General features: G+C 32.9%; 1 protein-coding gene across 1 annotated transcript in view; it reads left to right on the top strand.

Annotated features, from left to right (window-relative positions):
• Window positions 1-16,465, top strand: part of LOC101400542 (uncharacterized) — a 460,477-nt gene that overhangs the window by 396,172 nt on the left and 47,840 nt on the right. The window contains exons 10-12 of the mRNA XM_087426455.1: window positions 69-1,570; window positions 10,388-10,477; window positions 10,711-10,713. Of these exons, the coding sequence (XP_087282581.1) occupies window positions 69-1,570; window positions 10,388-10,477; window positions 10,711-10,713 (1,595 nt within the window). The remainder of the gene's footprint in view (window positions 1-68; window positions 1,571-10,387; window positions 10,478-10,710; window positions 10,714-16,465) is intronic.

Raw genomic sequence — 16,465 nt, 5'->3', positions numbered from 1 at the left:
AGAAATAATGTATTTGCTGACATTTGATGAATATTTTTTAAAGTACTCATGTTTGTCTTTTCTTTAAGTAATGAAGGAGCAGTTATGATGCCACGTGATGAAGGAAACAAATTTGAAACAGAAATTTCTGATACAAAAGGTTCTGAAACTTCAGCTGGTTCTTTGCACCATAAAAGTCTCCAAGACCTAACAGTAGTTGAAAGTGACACGCCTCTGCTGGACTCTGGCTCTGAGAGATGTGCGATGGATTCTGACTCTGATAGAGGCATTGGTTTGGACTCTGACTTAGAGCAACACTCGAAAGACTCTGACTCAATATTATGGGGAATGGACTCAGACTCAGAAAAACATCTCATGGACTCAGACTCTGTGAAATGCCAAGCAGAAAAATACCAAATGGCTTCAGGCTCTGGGAAAGACCTTATGGAGTCGGAGCAACACCTAGTAGGAGTTGAACAATGCCAGGTGGACTTTGAGTCTCTGAAACACTGGATGGACTCAGATTCAGAAAACTGCTTGGAAGATTCTGACTCTGAAGAATATGTGATGGACTCTGACAGTGAAAAACCTGAGATAGACTCAGACTCAGAAAAATACCCCATAGCTTCTGCATCTGTGAAACACCTGCTGAAGGCAGAAAAATGCCAAATGGCCTTAGATTCTGTAAAACGCCTGATGGAATCTGAAAAAAGATTGATGGAGACTGAACAACACTGTATGTTCTCTGCTTCTGAGAGGTATGTGATGGACTCAGACGTGGAAAGTGATGGAATGGGCTCAGCTTCTGCACCTGGGGTACATTTGATGGGAGAAGAAAAACACCAGGAGAAGACTAGATCTAAGATATATATGATGGACTCTGAGTCTGAAACATGTAGGATGGACTCAGAAAGATATGGGCTAGCCTCAGGAGCTGTGAAATGTCTCATGGATGCTAAAACATCCCAGTTGAGCACTGACACTGAGAAGCGCTGGATGGATTTTTGGTCTGAAAGACGCACAACAGACTTAGATTCTGAAAGCCTGGGGATAGCTTCTGATTCTGTGAAACACATGATGAAGGCTGAAAATTGCCAAAGGGCCTCTCACTTGGAAAAATTCTGGATGGACCTCAGGTCTGAATCTGAAAGATGCTGGACTGATTCTGAAAGACAAGAGTTGGACTTTGGCTATGGAAGATGCTGGGACAGCTCTAGAATATATCGACATAGGTCTGCAAGACTTCAGGGTAGCTCTGAAAGATGTCAGGATGACTTTCAAAAAGAGTGGGATAACTTAGAAAGACATGAAATAGACTCTGATTCTGAAAAACATCAAGCAAATTCTGATAATGAAAGATACCAAAATAAGTTTGAAAGTGAAAGACACATGATGAAGATGAAGAGGAAACAGTGTCTGATACAATCTGAAAATCAGAGACTTCAAGTGGATGAAAAGAGGGAAAGATATCTTGTGGAGTCTTACAGCGAAAAAGAGCACAGGATTGTATCTGACAATGAAAGACACCACCTTGACTCAGAAAATGAAGCGCAACGGCTTGGTGCTCGCAGAAAGGATAATCGTCCTCAGGGTAAGCTTAAATGTGTGTGGCTTTTGAAAGCAGCTTGTTTACAAGTTTAATAACATGATGACACTTCCAAAATGACAGTAGCTTTTTTTTTAATCTAGATTTTGAAATTTACTGGTGTAAAATTGTTAACAATATTTGTTTAATTTCTATCAGAATGCCTCCTCTTTCACAAATGATATTGGCCGTTTGCTTTTTCACACTCTCCTTTTTGTTGTTGTTTTTAACTGAGGTAACATTGGTTTATAACATTATATGTTTCAGGTGTACAACATTATAATTTTATAATTTGACATCTGTATATACTACAGTGTGCTCACCACCAAAAGTGTAGTTTTCATCCATCAGCATATAATTGACCCCCTTTACCCAATCTGAAAATCAGAGACTTCCCCCGACACCCTTTCCCTCTGGTAACCACCAATCTGTTGTCTGCTTCTATGAGTTTGTTTTTGTTTTGTTTTATTGTTTGGTTTAGTTTTTTATATTTCACATTGAGTAAAATCATATGGTGTTTGGCTTTCTCCGTCTGACTTATTTCACTTAGCATATTACCTTTGAGGTCCATCCATGTTGTTGCAAATGGCAAGATTTCATCTTTTTTTATGGCTGAGTAGTATTCCATCATATATGTATACCACATCTTTATGCATCCATCCATTGATGGGCACTTAGGTTGTTTCTATATCTTGGCTTTTATAAATAATACTGCAATGAACATAGAGGTGCATATATCTGTTTGAATTAGTGTTTTCATATTCTTCGGATAAATACCCAAAAGTAGAATAGCTGGATCATATGGTACTTCTACTCTTAATTTTTGGAGGAATCTTTATACTGTTTTCCATAATGGCTGCACCTATTTACATTCTCACCAATAGTGTATGAGGTTTCCCTTTTCTCTACATCCTCTCCAACACTTGTTATTTCTTGTCTTTTTGATAATAGCTTTTCTAACGGGTGTGAGGTGATATCTCATTGTGGTTTTGCTTTGCATTTCCTTAATAATCAGTAATGTTGAACATCTTTTCATATGCCTGTTGGCAGTCTGTATGTCTTCTTTGGAAAAATGTCTATTCAGATTCTCTGCCCAATTTTTAATCGGGTTGTTTTTTTGTTTTTGAGTTGTTTTGTTTTGTTTTGTTTTTGAGGGTTTTTTTTTTGTTTTGTGTTCTTTATATATTTTGAATATTTAACCCCTTATCAAATATATGATTTGCAAATATCTTCTCTCATTCGGTAGGTTGTCTTATTGTTTTGTTGATGGTTTCCTTTAGTGTGTAGATGCTTTTTAGTTTGACGTAGTCCCATTTGTTTATTTTTGCTTTTGTTTCCCTTGCTTCAGAGGACATATCTAAGAAGATTTTTCTAAGACCAATGTCCAAGAGCATACCACCTATATTTTCTTCTAGGATTTTTATGGTTTCAGGTCTTACATTTCAGTGTTTAATCCGTTTTGAGTTAATTTTTCTGTGTGGTGTAAGATAGTGGTCTACTTTCATTCTTTTGCATGTGGCTGTCCAGTTTTCCTAACACCATTTATTGAAGAAACTTTCCTTTCTCCATTGTTTGTTCTTGGCTTCATGTCATAAATTAGTTGTCCATATATGTATGGGGTTATTTCTGGGATCTCAATTCTGTTCCATTGACCTGTGTGTCTATTTTTCTGGCATTACCACACTGTTTTGGTTACTAGAGCTTTGTAGTATAGTTTGAAATAGGGAGTGTGATACTTCTGGCTTTGTTCATTTTTCTGAGGATTGCTTTGGCTGTTCGAGGTCTTTGGTAGTTCCATACAAATTTTAGGATATTTTTGTTTTATTTCCGTGAAAAATGCTGTTGGGATTTTTGACAGTGATTGTACTGAATCTGTAGATTGTTTTAGGTAATATGAACATTTTAACAATGTTAGTTCTTCTAATCCATGAGCATGGAATATCTTTCTATTTCTTTGTGTCTTCTTCAATTTCTTTCAGTAACGTCTTATAGTTTTCAGTGTACAGGTCTTCCACTTCCTTGGTTAAATTTATTTCTAGGCATTTTATTCTTTTTGTTGCAATTGGAAATGGGATTGTTTTCTTCAATTCTCTTTCTGATAGTTCATTTTTAGTGTATAGAAACCCAATAGATTTTTGTATATTGATTTTGTCCTCTGGAACTTTACTGTATCCCTTTATTATTTCTAATAGTTTTTTTTTTTTTGTGATGTCTTTAGGGTTTTCTGTATATAAAATCATGTCTGTAAATAGTGACACCTTTACCGCTTCCTTTCTAATTTGGATGCCTTTTATTTCTTTTTCTTGCCTAACTGCTCTGGCTAGGACTTACAATACTATGTTGAATAAAAGTGGTGAGAGTGAGCATCCTTGTCTTGTTCCCCATCTTAGAGGAAAAACTTTCACTTTTCACCATTGAGTATGATGTTAGCTGTGGGTTTGTCATGTATGGCTTTTATTATGTTGAAATACTTTCCTTCTGTACCCATTTTATCGAGAGTTTTTATAATAAATGGATGTTGAATCTTGTCAAATGCTTTTTCTGCATCCATTGATATAACATTTTTATTCTTTAATTTGTTCATGTGGTGTATCATGTTGGTTGATTTGTAGATGTTGAACCATCCTTGCATCCCTGGAATAAATCCCACTTGAACATGATGTATGATCTTTTTAATGTATTGTTGTATTCGGTTTGCTAATATTTTGGTGAGAATTTTTACTTCTATGTTCATTAGAGTTATTGGCCTGTAATTTTCTTTTTTTGTTGTCCTTGTCTGGTTTGGTATCAGGGAAATATTGGTTTTATAAAATGAGTTAGGGAACATTCCCTCCTCTTCAATGTTTTGGAAGAGTTTGAGAAGGATAGGTATTAAATCTTCTTTGAATGTTTGGTAGGATTCACCAGTGAAGCCATCTGGTCCTGGACTTTTCTTTTTTGAGAGGTTTTGATTACTGTTTCAATCTTTACTAGTGATCAATCTATTCAAATTTTCTATTTCTTCATGGTTCAGTCTTGGAAGGTTGTATGATTCTAAGAATTTACTCATTTCTTCTAGATTTTCTAATATGTTGATGTATAGCCATTTATAGTAGTCTTTTATGATCCTTTGTATTTCTGTTGTATCTTTTGTAACTTTTCTTTCATTTTTGATTTTATTTATTTGAGCCCTCTCTCTTTTATTCTTAGTGAGTATAGCTAAAGCTTTGCCAACTTTGATATTTTTTCAAAAAACAAGCTCTTAGTTTCATGGATCTTTTCTAGTATCTTTTTAGTTTCTATTTCATTTATTTCAACTCCGATTTTCATTACTTCCTTACTTCTACTGTCTTTGGGCTTCATTTGTTCTTCTTTTTTGAGTTCCATAGATGTAAGTTTAGATTGTTTATTTGAGATTTTTCTTGTTTATTGAGTTAGGCCTGTACTGCTATAAACTTCCCCTTAGTACTGCTTTTGCTGCATCCCATAGATTTTGGTATGTCATATTTTCATTTTCATTTGTCTCTATGTATTTTTTTATTTCTTTGTTGATTTCATAATTGGCCCAGTAGTTGTTCAGTGGCATATTGTTTAATCTTCACATATTTGTGATTTTTCCAGTTTCTTATTGTTGTTTATTTTTGATTTAATACCATTGTGGTTGGAAAAGATGCTTGGTATGATTTCAGTCTTCTTAAATTTATTGAGACTTGTTTTGTGTCCCAACGTACGATCTATCCTTCAGAGTGTTCTATGCGCACTTAAGAAGAATCTGTATTCTGATGCTTTTGGATGGAATGTTCTGTATATATATATTGAGTCTATCTGGTCTAATGTTTAATTTAAGGCAAATGTTTCCTTGTTGACTTTCTGTCTGGATGATCTATCCATTGATGTAAGTGGTGTATTAAAGTCCCCTACTATTATTGTATTGCTGACAATTTATCCCTTTAGGGAGAAACAGTTGCTTTATATATTTTGGTGCTCCTATGTTAGTTGCATATACATTAATGAATGTTATGTTTTTTTGATGGATTGTCCTTTTTATCTTTATATAATGTCCATCTTTGTCTTTTGTTACCTTTTTTGGCTTGAAGTCTATGTTTTCTGATATAAGTATGGCTACACTTGCTTTCATTTTGCTACCATTTGCTTGAAGTGTCACCTTCTACCTCTTCACTTTGAGCCTATTTTTGTCTTTAGAGATGAGATGAGTCTCCTGAAGGCAGCATATAGTTGGATCTTGGTTTTAATCCATCCAGCTACTCTGCGCCTTTTGATTGGTGAGTTCAATCCATTTACATTTAGGGTGATTATTGATATATGAGAACTTAGTCCTGCCATTTTATCTTTATTTTCTGGTTGTTCTATGTCTCCATTGTTTTTTTTTTCCCCTGTCTTTTTGTCTACCATTTTAGTTTGGTGATTTTCTATGATGTTTTTTTCAGTTTCCTCTTTTTTTACATTTTGTGTCTCTGCTCTAGATTTTTGTTTTGTGGTTACCAGGAAGTTTGTATACAACATCTCGTAGATAAATAGTCCTCTTTCTGCTGATAGCATCTTATTCATTTGCCTATGCAGGTTCCATCATTTTCCTCCTCCCCTTTTATGTTTTTGTTGTCATAAATTATCCCTTTTTATGTTTTGAGTTCATTACCATATTGAAGTAGCTGTACTTATCAAAATGGCAGTAGCTTTAACAGATTTGATCCTGAGATCATTTTATCAGAAATTCAGAGAAAAGACATTTTAATCCCAGATTTCCAATTCACTTTTAAAAATTAGGCAAATCATCTCTTTTTAGTTATCTCCTTATCTTAAAAGAAGGAAAATTAAGAATTATTAGCAAAGATGGTTATTCTGGTCTAGGAAACAGCATGTTGAATTTAACTTCCATCAGTCTGGAATGGGTGAATAGAGATTGCTCACAAACCTTTCCCCATTGTCAGTTACTGTGAAGAGAATAAGCATCCAAGCCTAACTGTATAAACATTCAACTTATCTTGTTTCTCTCAAAGTTATTATAAAAGCTCTTTAATTTTCAATAAATAGTTGGCGTTACCATGTTAGTCACATTTAGTACACCACACTAAATCATTAAATTCTCTATTTCCTAAGCCATTTTATTAAGGTATGTTTATTATGATAAGGGAACTATTATTATCTCATGGATAGTGTTTTTCTTCACATTAGTCATTTTCCACCAAGCCTTTCAGCTACAACTCGAAGCACACAAAAAACTAATAACTTCCCCTAAGCATTCATAAGATACCTTCCTTCTGAAAAATAACATGAAGTTCTATTCCTCAATAAACTCCAGTGACTTTTCAAAAACTGAGTATTTGAAATAATATGTATTTAATTTATTATCAGTGTTTCTTATTTTAATATGCCATTTCCACATGAGTCTTGAAATTTGTCCTGTATAATACTGACTTTTTCATGTCATATGCTTTTATGTGGGTGGAGTATTGAATCCAATAAAAATAAAGTACACTACATATTTTTGGGCATTTACTAACACAAAGTGCTATGCAGAGATTGCCATGGTAGTCAGACAGGTACATTTATCTTCAAGCCATTAATTCAACTGGAATAACTGTGTGATATTTTATTTGAACAGTCAAAGGAAAATATTCGTCTGATTTATTTATATTCCCTGAGAAAAATTCTGATTTCTTGTTGAAATGCAATTCTATTGGAGAAGATTAAGTAATGTGAGAAATTAATTTCTGAGATCCTTTTATAAAGCAGCATATTGGTGGAGTGGTGATAAATGTATTACTTTTTTGTGAGGAGAGGGAAAAAATCTTAAAACAATGTTTTCACTGGATTTGAATTTAGTAACACTAAGTTAATTCTCCCTTAATCCAATATCATTCTGTTCTAATACCTCTCAATGAGGTAATACTAGCAATCCTATAAGAATTGCATTAATCAGCATAGAGGGTATAAAGATTCACATTTCTCATTCAACTTCAGTTTTTAATATTTTCAAATACCATCTGATAAAAGTCCAGTAAAGGTGCAAAACTATTGCTCAGGGACTCAACTTCATTGTTATTGATGTGCTTTGTAAATTTTTTTCAATCAAATGCTTACTGTATGCTCAGCATATATTATAATAAACATATAAAAGTATAATATCTTAAACTTATATAGCACCTTTCAAAGTCCATTAATGTAAAAATAATACTAGCATCTGATGTTGATTGTGTCAATCACTGTGCTACACAAATCACATGCATTATTACATCTAAGCCCATTCACTGTTGTCATCTCCATTTACCGATAATAGCTAAGCTTTATACAGCATATCCAGTAACTGTTCTAAGCATTTTATGTATATTAATTTGTTAGTACCAATTCACTAGCACAAATTAATTAATACTGACTCACTAGATTTATATGTATGAATTCATTAAAAGTTCACAACAACCCAAGGATGTAGGCATTATTATCATCTCTGTTTTACAAATGAAGAAACTGAGGCACAAAGAAGTTATGTAATTAACCAAAGTCAGACAATAAATGAGAGCCAGGATGTGAACCCGTGCTCCAAAGTCTGTGCTGTTAAACTTGAAGACATACTATCTCTCTGCTCTAAGAGGTATGTACTATGCCAGTTTTACAGTGAGGACAATGAGGTTAAAATTTTCTGCTGACTTTTCTTGGACTTTGAACCTAGGTTTATCTGACTCCAGAGCCTGAATTCTTAATCAAGTTTAATTATGTTACTTATATCTCAACTCTTTTTTAACCTCATGATCTTCTAATTTAGAAAGAACTACTACACTATAGCATTATTGTACCTGCTTCAAAAATGGGGAAACTGAGGCTCAAGCAGACTACTTCACTAAATGTTACATAGGCAGTTAGTTGCTAAGCTAGAGCATAGAAACATCTAGGCTAGTGTTATCTCAACTATATCTTTGATTTCATGAAGTTTATAATCTAATTGAGAAAATAATATTATTCCACATGAAACTAGTCAATTAACTACACTTTCTATGAGTCTAATTTTTTATAAAAGGCTTTGACACCTTTGAAAAATTTGCAACTGGACAGTAATTATCTAATTTGTGAATTATTATTAATATAAAACATGCATTGATATATGGTCAATCCACAGGTGGAATCTCTTCCAAACATAAAACCAAAATTTTGCTAGCTGCTTCCACCCATCTTCAGCTGTTATATATTGAAAATATAAACTGATAGGCTAAATGTGATTTAAAAAATCCTGGAAATAAAATTGAAGCCTATGGGCATAGAAAAATTGCTGTTTGTGCTAGTCATCTCATATTCACTCCCAAATGAGCAATACACTCCTCTTAAAGTCAGCTTGCACCGTGTCAGTCTCTTCTCTATGCCGTCTTATAGTGAAGAGATAGAAGGAAAAGCAGCTTTGCTGAAACTCCCAGGCCCAGAATTAAGTTTCTTTGTTCCTGTGACTACAAAACCTAAATGATAGTAGTTATTTTTTTTTAACAAATGAACAGTTGATTGCAAAACCCCTTAATTTTTATTTTGTCTTTTTTACAAAATGCCTTTTCTGAGAACAGTCCAGAGCTCATTGATAATATTAACTCGTATTCTCAACTTCTATGTTTATAAGTCATAATGATGCTTAGAATTTATGTTGCACTTTAAAATTTTACACCAAGTACTATCATTTTGGGATCATTGAACTGAAATCTCCGTTCTGTCTGACACAATCACATATCCATATCCCCTCACTCCCATACTCCACCATAGCCTATTGTTAGCCTTTTTGTTCATTTAAAAAAATTGTGGTTAAATATACATTACATAAAATTTACTATCCTAACCATTTTAAGTGTACAGTTTAGTAGTGTTAAGTACATTCACATTCTTGTGCAACCAACCTCGAGAACTCTTTTCATCTTGCAAAACTAAAACTCTATACCCATTAAACAATAACTCCCCATTCCCCTGTTCTCCCATTCCCCCAGTCTATGGCAACCACCATTGTACTTTCTGTATCTATGATTTTGACTACTCTAAGTATGTCATATAAGTACTTATCTCATATATAGTATTTGTCTTTTTGTGCCTGGCTTCTTTGAATTTGCATAATATCTTTGAGGTTCATCCATATTGTTGCATGTGTCACAATTTCCTTTCTTTTTAAGGCTAAATAATATTTCATTGTATGCTTATACCACAGTTTGTTTGTCCATTCATCTGTCAATGGACATTTGGGTATCTTCCAGCTTTTGGCTATTGTAAATAATGCTACTATGAACATGTATGTACAAATATCTCTTTGAGATTCAATTCTTTTGGGGTATATAATCAGAAATAGAATTGTTGTATCATATGGTAATTCTATTTTTAAATTTTGAGGAACCGCCATACTGTTTTCTATGATGGCTGTACCATTTTACATTCCCACCGACAGTGCAAAAGTGTTCCAATTTCTCCACATCCTCACCAACACTTGTTATTTTTTGTGTTTTTGATAGTATCCATCCTAATGAGTGCTTGGTAGTCAATTTTATACCCACTATTTCATTTATTAGGATAAGAACTGGCTACAAAAATTTTTAGAGAGAGTTAACTGATCATCTGCTGAAATTTTATATGGGGCAAATATATCACCAGTATATGGTGGAATATTTTTAACTTAGTTTTCAGTATTGTTTTAATAAACTTCATGAAAATTGAGAAGAGGATCACCATTACTAGTATATTTGAAGAAAAATAGTATTCTCAGAAACAATTTTTCACTACAGAATCATATAATATAAATTTTTCCTTTCTACAATCTTATTTTATTAGTAATTGGAAAATAATGGAGTCTATTTAATATGTTTATAGGTTTTTGGAGGCCTGTTTTCCTGTCACCTCCACTTGGCCAAGGAAGGGAAACCGAAGAACAACACTCAGTGCAACAAATTGATAACAAAGGTGAATATATTCAAAATAAATTGACTAAGGATTTTATATAGTCTTTGTCAATATTTGGAAAAATTTAAGTCAGGACTTGTTGTATCAGGGATCCCCAAGACAATATCCAGGTACAATGATTCTCTAGGAGGATTCACTGGACTCAGCATACAGTAGTTACTCAAGGATATGATTTACTACAGCAAGAGGACACAAAATAGAATAAAATCAGTAAAGGGAAAACACACATGGAGTAAGTCTAGCAGAAAGTAGGTACGAGGTTCCAAGAGTCCTTTCTCAGTGGAGTCACACAAGAGCTATTTAATTCATCCACTAACAACTTACGACAACATATATGAAATGTTGTCTACCAGGGAAGCTCATTAGATTCTCAGTGCCCAAGGTGTTTTTTTTAAACAGCTTTATTGAGTAAGAATTCACTCATTAAACTATGCAATTCAGTGGTTTAAGTATATTCACAGATATGTGCAGCCATCACAACAGTAAATTTTGGGACATTTTTATCACCATAAAAGGTAGCCCTGTATTCTATGGTTATCATCTGTCTAACTCTTCCACTCCCCCTAGCCCTACGAAAGCACTAATCTACTTTCTTTATCCGTAGATTTCTCTATCCTGGATATTTCATATGAATGCAATCATATAATACATGGCCCTTTATAACCGCCTTCATTCAATTAGTATAATGCTTTCAACGTTAATCCCTATTGTAGCATGTATCAGTATTTTATTCTTTTTATGACCAAATAATATTCCATCATATGGATATATTGCATTTTTTTGTGTGTGTTTGTCAATTGATTACAACTTTTGGCTGTTATGAAGTACATTGCTATATTTATGTACTTAGACGTGTTTTCATTTCACTTGGACATATACCTAGGAGGGGAATTGGTGGGTCTTATGGTTACTCTATGTTTAATCACTTAAGGAACTTGCAGACTGTTTTCCAAAGTGAAGGCACAATTTTACATTCTCATCAACAGTGTATGAGGATTCCTATTTCTCCACATCCTCATCAACACTTGTCATTATCTGACTTTTTATTTTAGCCATCCTAGTAGATGTGAAATGGAATATCATTGATGTTATTGATTTATATTTCCCCAATGACTAATGATGTTGCATATCTTTTTATGTGCTCTTTTACCATTGTATATCTTACTTGAATAAATGTCTATTCAGATCTTCTTTTATATTTTTATTATTTTTTGTTATTGAGTTGTAAGTGTTCTTTATATATTCTGAATACATGTTTCTTATCAGATATGTGATTTTCAAATATTTTATCCCATGCTGTGGGTTGTCTTTTCATTTTCTTGATGGTATCTTTTGAAGCACAATTTTTTTTTTAATTTTGATGAAGTCCAAATTATCTACTTTTTTCCTCATAGTGTGGTTGTCACATCTAAAAATCATTTGCCAAATCCAAGATTGTGAAGATTTATGTGTGTGTTTCTTTCTAAGACTTTTATAGTTTTAGTTTTAACATTTAGTTGTTTGACCCATTTTGAGTCATTTTTTGTTTATGATGTGATGTGAAAGAATGACTCATTCTTTTGCATGTGGCTGTCCAGTTGACCCAATACTACTTGTTGAAAAGACTATTCTTTCCCCATGGAATAGTTTTGGCACACTTGTAAAAATCAGTTGACCAGAGACCCATGGTTTTATTTCTGGATCTCAGTTCTATTCCATTTATCTATTTGCCTATCCTTGTGCAACCCCACATTGTCTTAATTACCGTTGATTTGTAGTAAGTTTTGAAATCTGGAAGTATAAGTACTCCTACATTCTTCTTCTTTTAAAGACTATTTTGGTTATTTCAGTTCCATTGCAATTCCTTATGAATTTTAGGGTTAGCTGGTCAATTCATACAAAGAAGTCACCTGAGATTCTGAAACAGATTGCATTGAATCTGTAGATCAATTTGTGAAGTATTGCCATCTCAACAATATTAAATCTTCTGATCCATGAGTATGGAATGTTTCTCCATTAATTTAGATCTTTTTAAATCTCTTTCAACAATGTTTTGTAGTTCTCAGAGTATGATTTTTGAACTTCTTTTGTTAAATATATTGCAAAATATTTTATTTTGTTGATGCTATTATAAATTGAGTTTTTTTTCATAATTTAATTTTTGGATTCTTCATTGCAAGTGTATAGAAATACAATTGATTTTTTAATATTGATCTTCTATCTTAAATCTTAATGAACTCATTTATTAGTCCTAATAGTTTTTAGTAGAGTGTTTTTATCATGAAAGGGTGTAGGGTATTGTCAAATGTGCTTTCTGCATGTATTGATATGATTATGTGATTTTTTTATTCTATTGATATGATGTGTTACATTAATTGATTTTTTTCATGTTAAAATTGATTTTGCATCCCTAGGATAAATCCCAGTTGGTGATAATGTATAATCCTCCTAACATGCTGCTGGATTCTGTTTTCTAATATTTTCTTAAGGATTTTTACATCTATATTCATAAGAGATATTGGTCTATAGTTTTCTTTTATTATGATGTCTTTATCTGGCTTTGTTATCAGGGTAATTCTGGCCTCAAAGGATGTGTTAGGAAGTGATCCTTTCTCTTCTGTTTCATGGAAGAGTTTGAGAAGGATTGGTGTTAATTATTCTTTAATTGTTGGTTGAATTCACCAGTGAAATCATCTGGTCCTGTGCTTTTCTTTCTTGGGTGGTTTTTGATTACTCATTCAGTCTCTTCAATTGTTATAGGTTTGTTCAAAATTTTTACTTCTCCTTCTGCCAGTTTTGGTACTTTATGTGTCTAGGAATTTATCCTTTTCATCTAGGTTATCTAATTTGTTGGCATACAATTGTACATAATATTCTCCTATAATTCTTTTTATTTCTGTAAAGTCTTCAGTAATGCTCCACTTTCACTTCTGTTTTTAATAATTTTAGTCTTCTCTCTTTTTTTCTTAGTCAGTCTAGCTAGAGACTTACCAATTTTGTGATCTTTTCAAAGAAGTAACTTGGTTTTATTGATTATCTCTGTTGGTTTTCTATTCTCCATTTCAGTTATCAATACTCTAATCTGTATTATTTCCTTATAGATGTAGATTTAACTTTCTCTTCTTTTTCTAGTTCTTTAAGGTGTAAAGTTAGGTTATTGATTTGGAATCTTTCTTTCTAAATGATGTAAGCATTAAAAGCTATAAATTTCCTCTGATCACTGTTTTTTCTGGATTCCATCACTTTGGGTATGTTGTGTTTTCATTTACTTGCATCTCAAAGTATTTTCTAATTTCCTTTGGAGTTTGCCTTTAACTTCATTGGTTTTTTAAGAGTATGTTGTTAAATTCCTACATATTTGTGAATTTTCTAGTTTTCCTTCTGTTAATAATTTCTAGTTTCATTCACTTGTAGTTAGAGAAAATAATTTGTATTGTTTTATTCCATTAAATTTACTGAGTATTTTTTTTGTGTGTGTGAGGAAGATCAGCCCTGAGCTAACATCCGGGCCAATCCTCCTCTCTTTTTGCTGAGGAAGACTGGCCCTGAGCTAACATCTATTGCCAATCCTCCTTCTTTTTTTTTTCCCCTTTTGCTCCCCAAAGCCCCAGTATATGTATGTCATAGTTGCACATCCTTCTAGTTGCTGTATGTGGGACGCCGCCTCAGCATGACCCAACAAGCAGTGCATCGGTGCGTGCCCGGGATCTGAACCCGGGCCACCAGCAGTGGAGCACGCGCACCCAACTGCTAAGCCAGGGGTCTGGCCCCAAATTTACTGAGTTTTTTAATGGCATAGCGTATAGTCTATCCTGGAGAATGTTCCATGTGCACTTGAGTATAATGTATATTCTTTTGTTGTTAGGTGGAATATTTTATCAATGTCTATTGGTTTTAATTGGTTTATAGTGTTGTTCAAGTTTTCCATTTTCTTGTTAATCTTCTGCCTAATTGTTCTACCCATTACTGAATATGGGGTACTGCAATCTCCAACTATTATTGATATATTTTCTACTTCTTCCTTCATTTCTGTCAGGTTTTCCTTTATGTATTTAGGTACTCTGTTATTAAGTGCATATATATTTATAATTGTAATATCTTCCTCATGGGTTGACAGTTTATCATTTTAAAATGTCCCTCTTTATCTCTAGTAAAGTTTTTGTTTTAAGTTCTTTTTTATGATATTAGTATAGGCACTCCAGCTTTCTATGGTTGCTGTTTGCATCATAATATATTTTCCATTCTTTAACTTTCAATCTGTTTGTATTTTAGAATCTAAAGTAACTCCTCTAGGCAGCATATAGTTGAATCTTATTTTGTTATCTAGTCTGACAGTCTTTGCCTTTTGATTGGATTGCTTAATCCAATCACATTTAATATTACTATTATTATAGTCAAATTTATGTATGCCATTGTATTTTTCATTTGCTATGTGTCTTACGTCTTTTTTGTTCCTCTATTCCTCCTTTACTGCTTTCTTTTGCTTTAAGTGAATATTTTCTAATGAAGCATTTAATTTTTTGTCAAGATTTTCTCACTATTTTTTGTTTATTTCCTTAGTGGATGCCCTATGGCTTACCATGTACAACTTATCAGAATCTCCTTCAGACTTATGATAACTTAATTCCAATGAGATATAGAAATGTTAGTACTATATTTCTCTATTCTTTCTCCCCATTTTATATAGTTTTAATGTTATACGTATGGTATGTATTCATGTTAAACACCCTCAATACATTGTTATAAATATTACTTTATATAATTTTATGTCTCTAAAGAATCTGAGAGAAGAAATGAGATCAAGGATATATTTATAGCTATTACTATATTAATTTTCTTATTTATCATTTCTGATTCTCTTCATTTGTTCTTCTGGTTTTGAATTATCATCAGGAGTAATTTCTTTAGCCCAATTCAACTTTGCTCCAACCCACCTGTCCTGTTATTGGCAAATATATTACATTTCTGTATATTATAGCTTTGTAATACATTATATATATATTATTTTATAAAATTGATTTTTAAAATCAGCTAACAGTAGAAATAAAAAATATGTATTTATACTCCCTTTCATAATTACATACCTACCTTTACTGGTGGTCTTTGTTTTTACATATGGATTGAAGTTACCTTCTGGGGTCACTTGCTTTCTGCCTGAAAAACTCCATTTACAGTTCTTGGGGGGGTGGCATCTGCTAGCAACAAGTTCTCTCAGTTTATGTTTATCTGGGAATGTCTTTGTTTCCTCTTAATTTTTGAAGGATAGCTTTGCTGAATATAGGATCCTTGGTTGCCATTATTTTCTTTGAACACTTTAAATATGTTATCTCACTTCCTTCTGGACTTCATTGTTTCTGCTGAGAAGTCAGTGATTAATCTTATTGGGTTCCCTTGTATAGGATGAATTCTTTTCTCTTGCTGCTTTCAAGATTTTCTCCTTGTCTTTGATTTTTATCATGTTTGCTATGATGTGTCCATTTGTGTATTTCTTTGTGTTTATCCTTCTGACATGAGCTTCTTGTATGTGTAACTTAGTGTTTTCCAATAAACTTGTTGGGTTTTTAACCATTATTTCTTCAAATATTTTTTATTCTTTTTCTTTCTTCTCTCTTTCTAGTACTCCCAAGTACTGGTATACTTAATGGTATCCCATAGTTCTCTGAGGCTCTCTTCATTTTTTTGATTATTCATTCTCTCTGTTCTTCAGATTGCATAATCCTTATTGATCTGTCTTCAAGTTTGCTAATTCTTTATTCAGCTAGTTAAAACCTATCGTTGAGCCCTTCTAGTAAATTTTTATTTGAGTTATTGTACTTTTAAATTCCAGAATTTTCATTTTGTTATTTTTTATAATTTCTTTCTCTGTGGTCATATTCTCTTTTTGATATGACATTGTCATCATACCTTTCTTTATTTCTTTAACTATGGTTTCCTTTAGTTTTTTAAATGCCTTTTTAAATGGCTACTTTGAAGTCTTTTTCTGTTAAATCCAACATCTGGTTGATCTTA

This window comes from Ceratotherium simum, chromosome X (assembly GCF_057802395.1).
Source record: "Ceratotherium simum simum isolate JZ-2026a chromosome X, ASM5780239v1, whole genome shotgun sequence".
Classification (NCBI taxonomy): domain Eukaryota; kingdom Metazoa; phylum Chordata; class Mammalia; order Perissodactyla; family Rhinocerotidae; genus Ceratotherium; species Ceratotherium simum.
This window is presented reverse-complemented; position numbering and strand designations above follow the sequence as displayed.